The 6,126-nt window shown below is 36.1% G+C and overlaps 1 protein-coding gene across 1 annotated transcript; it reads right to left on the bottom strand.

The window, feature by feature from the left end:
- Positions 1 to 3,042: 3,042 nt before the first annotated feature.
- On the bottom strand, positions 3,043 to 4,460 carry LOC126370078 (homeotic protein antennapedia-like). Its single transcript, XM_050014791.1, has 2 exons — positions 3,551 to 4,460; positions 3,043 to 3,464 (listed from the first exon to the last, which is right to left on the bottom strand). Exons 1-2 carry the CDS (start codon positions 4,458 to 4,460, stop codon positions 3,043 to 3,045), a joined length of 1,332 nt encoding a protein of 443 aa, XP_049870748.1.
- Between the last annotated feature and the right edge of the window lie 1,666 nt (positions 4,461 to 6,126).

Below are 6,126 nucleotides of genomic sequence, written 5' to 3'. Positions count from 1 at the left end.
CAGGATCGAAGCAAATGGAATTCCCTAGTCTCTGTTTACCCTGGTGAAATAGGCGTGAGTGTATGTATGTATATCAAACATAAATTCAAACTCATAAAGTCGAATTCAGTGGTGCCATACATAACGGCCTCCGTAGTCCAGTGGTTGAGCGTTTGGTTCACTATCCGGAGGTCCCGGGTTCGAATCCCGGTAGGCACATTCCACAAAAACCGCTTTGTGATCCCTAGTTTGGTTAGGACATTATAGGCTGATCACCTGATTGTCTAAAAAAATAAGATGATCCGTGCTTCGGAAGGCACGTTAAGCCGTTGGTCCCGGTTACTACTTACTGATGTAAGTTAGTAGTCGATACATAAGCCATGCCAGGAGTTTTTGGCGGCTCAATAATAACCCTGACACCAGGGTTGATGAGGTTGGTAATTCACCTCACAACCCACACGATAGAAGAAGAAAAGGTGCCATTATCGGTTAGTTACTGGTTACTTTCCAAAAGGTTGATTATCGTGTGTCTGTTAGTGAGAAGCGACATTCATGCAATATACAAATATTTTAGTACAAAATTCGAAAGCATATCCTGGATGTTAAGTAAAAATATAAATATATTAACTAGGTACATACGTATTATACGTATCACAGCATTCAAATATCCATTAGCAGGTTTCTTTTGATCCGGCTTCATTGAACGTCTTGCCTCGTTCGACGTTAGGATTAATTAGAGACGCCATTCAACCGAACTATTCAATGTATGAACTGACAAACTTAACCATTACACTCAGATAACAGACCCGTTCAATACAACTCCAAGTATAACTCACCTAACGCAGCTGCAAATTTAAGTTTGTAAATCAAAAACACTAAGGTATGTGTCGTACGAATGAATCGTTCTTGTTCTGATACAGGCTTGTAACATTTTTTGTTGTGACTTTTGGTCGAATGATTATTAGATTGATCTAAAATTAATAACTGGCTGGTAAAAAACCCAAACTTAAATTAAGAAAAAATAAGGCGTGGATGAATTTGACTGACTCAGAGCCTTAAGAATAGTGACTGAAGTAATCTGGTGCACATTGAATATAACTTTAATATGTGTACTGAGAGAACTATTTTTATATAATAATTATTAAGTGGTATTATTACAATAGTTAAAAAAAAAAAACAAAACCTACGCGCCTTAATATTTAATGCTTAGTTACATATTAGAAGTTAAAAACAAACTACTTATTTGATGAAACATTTTTATTAAGTACTTACATATAAACATGATATTATTCTAATTACCTACGTATTATTTAAGAAAAATAATCATCTTTAAGTACTTACGGTTTTTAGGTTAGCGGCATTGCGTCGTGTTATGTATCAGCTTTTCTTTTGTCATTTTTATAGCACTGAAGTTACCAAGGCGTTCTTAAAATTGCTTCCTTTTTCCTTTATATTTCAGGTGTTTTCTATCAAATTGCAGGGAAACCTACACATGAATTTAAAATAAAATAAAGAAAATATCAAACATACACAGGCAGCCATCTTGGTTGAATGTTCTTTTCGCATGCGCAGTCTGTGTTCATCCCTGGACAAAGGGAAGGTTTCATGTGTCTCTTTTTCTCTTCTGGGCCCTACATTTACGCTATCCCTTTTACTTTGATTCTATTGTGATTCTCTATTCAAAAGATGAGAGGGTCGACTTTGAATTGAAGGGTGCGTTTAAGTGTGAAGTTAGCTGCGTTTGGTGACGTTTGCAAAATGTAATTTAAGAGATTTGGTTATTTTTAAATGCGTAGGCATACCTGCCTTAGTTTTAGATTTATCTAAGACTTGTTTCAAGATAATAATAACATCAAATATCTCGTTAATGCTTGAATTTTGCTGTTGAAGTTTGAAAAGGTTATGGCAATGCAGTTTGCCGATGAAAGTTCTATAACAAATATTTCAAGGTTTCGTTTGTTTAATAAGAAGTAATTAACAATGTACCTATATTTGTGTTAGTTTATATATCGGTAGGTACCTACTTAATTGAAAACAATAATATAAATAATCAAAATCCTCTTTTTGTAACAGCAAAGTTTGTTAGAAAAAAGATCTTACTTAAAAACAGAAGGCGCATCCAAAACCGAAGAAAACAAACAGGTAGCTAACCCTAACAGGATTACAAGCATTACGCAGCAAAAATCATTTTTCTGAAAGCAATAGCCGACCAAATCCTGTGAGCAGTCAAAACATATCAAAATTACTGTCAACATTTGCACATTTAAAATCCCTAGGGTACGTTACTAGTATTTAACGCCATGCCCTTTTATAAACTATCGGTTGAAAGGGTGCTGAATAGTTAACAGTTGTTGAATTGTTTGAGGGTAGCGGGCGGATAGGTAAGTTTACAGTAAATATGGTGCAATTAGCGTGGCATTTTTAAAGTATATCTGAGTGAAGGTAGGTAATGAGGTTATTTATTTAAAAAAATCTTCTTAGAGCTTTAATGCAATTACGACAATCGATTTCCGTGTGCAACTAAATAAAGTAACCAAAAAAATATTTTTACCTATAGCACATAAAATTAAAAAAAAAAACTTTGGACGAGTTTGTTGAAAATAAAGTCACATAATTTATAATTCAGGAATCAAAACTCCTCTTTATTGATAGCGCCTTTGTGACTGACTAGAGAAGTACAAAAATATCATTCATAAATAATCAACCTTAAAATTAATAACACAAGTAATACTCGTTTTTATCACTAACTAATATATAGAAATAGGAACTGTTTTCTTGGAAATATACCTAAGTGACAATATTTACATAAGTACACTATAACTAGAATAAAATATGAATTTAAATCTACTCAATACCACCTGGATATTATACAATGAAAAAAATGCTTAAGAACATATAAATTTGTACGTACTTAAATGTAGTGATTCTGTATGAAAAGATAAATTTAAAAATGTTAAAGTTGCAAGAATTTAAGATCTTAAGAATAAATAAGTCAATCTTTATTTTATATCTAGCAGTTGTTTTTATAATATATACCTTATATTTATGACATTATCATGTGTGTCATATTTTCGGAATCATGCCTCCATATGGAGGCATCATACAGTTCTGTGGCATGCTACCTGACACGTGGGACATATTCGCACCTGGAACTGCCCCCATGTGGTAATTAGGGAAGTCCGGTAAACCTGGCATCTGCCTAGTGTCCATAAACTCTGGTATATTTCCTAATTTAGTCGCCGTCATGTCATCTACTGCATAAGGGTCTGGCGATGTATTCAGTTTTCCATCTTTCTTCGCCTTCATCCTTCGGTTCTGGAACCAAATCTTGATCTGCCTCTCAGTCAGTCCAAGCGCATGTGAAACTTCTATTCTACGTCGTCTTGACAAGTACTTATTGAAGTGAAACTCTTTTTCTAACTCCAACGTCTGGAACCTGGTGTACGTCTGTCTCGTTCTCTTTGAACCCTCTTTTTTGTCCTCGCCTGCAAACAAAGATGGTATTAGTACAAATCCTACGCAAGTTGTACAAAGAAAATGTAAATAGGATTAAAAAGTTTGTTAAACATACCACCAACGCCTTTCATCCACGGATAGAATTGTGCATCGGGTGCAGCGGCCATTTTGTTCTCAGCGTAATCCGTATTGTCCCCGCCTGCTTCGACCCTCGTCACGTCCTGACAAGGCTCGGGTGCCGACGATGACGGTGCGACTTCGCCCGCCCCACTCACGGTACCTTTGCTCTTGATTGACGTTTGACCCTCGACGCTCTCGAATCCACCATGAAATTGCGACAAATTGCATTCCTTCTCCGTTGCAGTTTCATTATTTTTTTCCCAATTCTCAACTTCGCCTTGGTACATCATCCCCGGCATTGTTTCTATTTTGTAAGAGTTATCGTTTTTGATATAATAAGGTTGACTCCTCTTTGGTTTTGGCTTGGTTAACAAAGCCCTGAGGTTTGGTGAATCGTCCTGTTCAGGTGTAGGTGGTTTTATATTACTCATAACGCTTTGAGGTGACCCATAACTAGTTTCTGGCAAACTACACTGTCCGGGAGAGTTGATAGACCGGGCGTCCTCGCTTTTAGCATCCAAATAATTATGGTTTGCTATCTGGTTCATTCTTTGCTCATATTCATAGTTGTCTTGCTGCTGATGTGAGTAATAATTCATTTCTCTCCACTTACTTATCATATCCATATTAGCGTGATTGACATTCATATTTGCGGCATAGCCTTGCCAATGGATAGGTTCAGATTTAACTATATTTTCACTGGGATTATCATTACCATACATTTTAGCACCGTAACCATTGTTCGAGTAATCACCGCTTTGAGAGTAAAAGTTGTTTTGATAGTTATAGTAATGGGGCATCATCGGATATTGTCTATAGCTGTAATGTTTTGCTTGTACACTTTGATTGTTCACATCACCATTCCACATTTCACTTGCACGGTTTGTCGTGGCCACTGAAGACATTGTTTTGACACTGATCACTGTTATCACTGATTGGTCATCGATTTTTACTTGTAACACTGGACTGCGTGGGCGATGCTCCGTCACCTAGGTTGACTCCGAAACGAATGCTGAAAGTGTACGCTGGCGGCACGACCCTTACAAATGCAATACTTTTATGTGACCTAAAAAAAGTTTGGGGTACATTCAACAATAGCATCGCCATTGTCCCTCCGCGAAGTTGTAAAACGGGTTCGCTCTCTCTTTCTGATTTTTCCTCATATCATAGGGTGCAATATGAATGAAAGAGAGAGATGTATTTTGTAACTATAGTCGTAGGTTTTGCAAATATCATAGAAATGTTTACAATGCCAATATTTCCAATAGGTCGTTACTGTGTGCGTGCGTGTACGCATGGGGTATCATTGATTGGTTTTCGTTTGTGAGTGTATGAGAGGGTGGTATAGATTGATTTGATTGTATTATTGGTTTAGTGTAAAGCCGCGTATGTGTGTCACTGTGCTGCATTGGCGATTGCAATTAAACAGGATGTTCCATTTTCACGTAGAGTAAAAGAGCCAATTACAAATGCTCTAATATTGATAATCGAAATGAGGTTTCTGTGGTTTTTAGGTGTTTTTTTTTTAAATATTATTGTGACAAAAGTAATTTTTCCAAAGTGAATAAGACGAGAAAGAAGAGAAGAGTAGATATACAAAAATATGTATTCTACCTCAGAACTGTTCTACAGGGCGTAATGACTACATTTATTATAATTACCTATAATTGGTTTTGGCCAAAAAAAAACGAAAAATATAAGTATTCTAGTTAAAATGAAAAAAAAAAAGAGGAATAAACTTATACGCGCATGCGAATTTACCATCAACTGTCTAGTATGTACTAATATTACGTTACTAAATTGAATAATATTGTTTGTATGAACACGCTGTATATTTGTGATCCGTGTAAGAACATAACTCATCCAGACGTTACAGTTCAATCGGGGGTCGCGACAATAGCGCAGTGGGTGCGCTTGCGACGCAGCCGATGTCTCTTGCGCATTCAAGTTAGCGAATGTTACTTGGTGATTGAATTAGCACTTTTGATTGCTGTTTTCAGTATTTTGTTACGTAAAGCTGATAAACCTAGATAATTTTGTTTTGGGTTAGGTGGGAAATTGGGGTGCTCAAGCAATTTGAATTTCGAATTTGTTGTTTTTGAATGATGTAATGATGAGCTGCGGGAAAGTTTTATTTTTTTATATAAAATAGAAATAATATTTTTTGTAACTGGGAAAAATACTGTCACGGTACTATGTGGTAATTTGGCACTATGTTTGACATTTATCTTTTACCTACGAGCATGAAGCTTAGGAAAAAATCTCTACCTATATTTGATTTTATAGGTATCAACGTAGCTGAGATAAATATTTAGTTTTAATGTAATAAATATTTTAACAATACATGTAAGTATAGTTATCTAAAATACCAACCCATCATATAACCGTAACTACTTCCATACCTATGAAATTTTTGCAAAGTCATGCCACGTTCGCGGTTTTGTGCGCCCAATGGTAAAGCTCCGATCACACTATAGCGACATATGGACTTTTGTCAAAGTACACACCTCCGACCGAATCGACTCACATCTGTTGGACAAGCGCACACCCACAAACATGCGTTGTGTACTA

Source organism: Pectinophora gossypiella, chromosome 10 (genome assembly GCF_024362695.1).
Source record: "Pectinophora gossypiella chromosome 10, ilPecGoss1.1, whole genome shotgun sequence".
NCBI lineage: Eukaryota > Metazoa > Arthropoda > Insecta > Lepidoptera > Gelechiidae > Pectinophora > Pectinophora gossypiella.
Note: the sequence above shows the minus strand (reverse complement) of the source record. Positions and strands in the feature narration are given on the sequence as shown.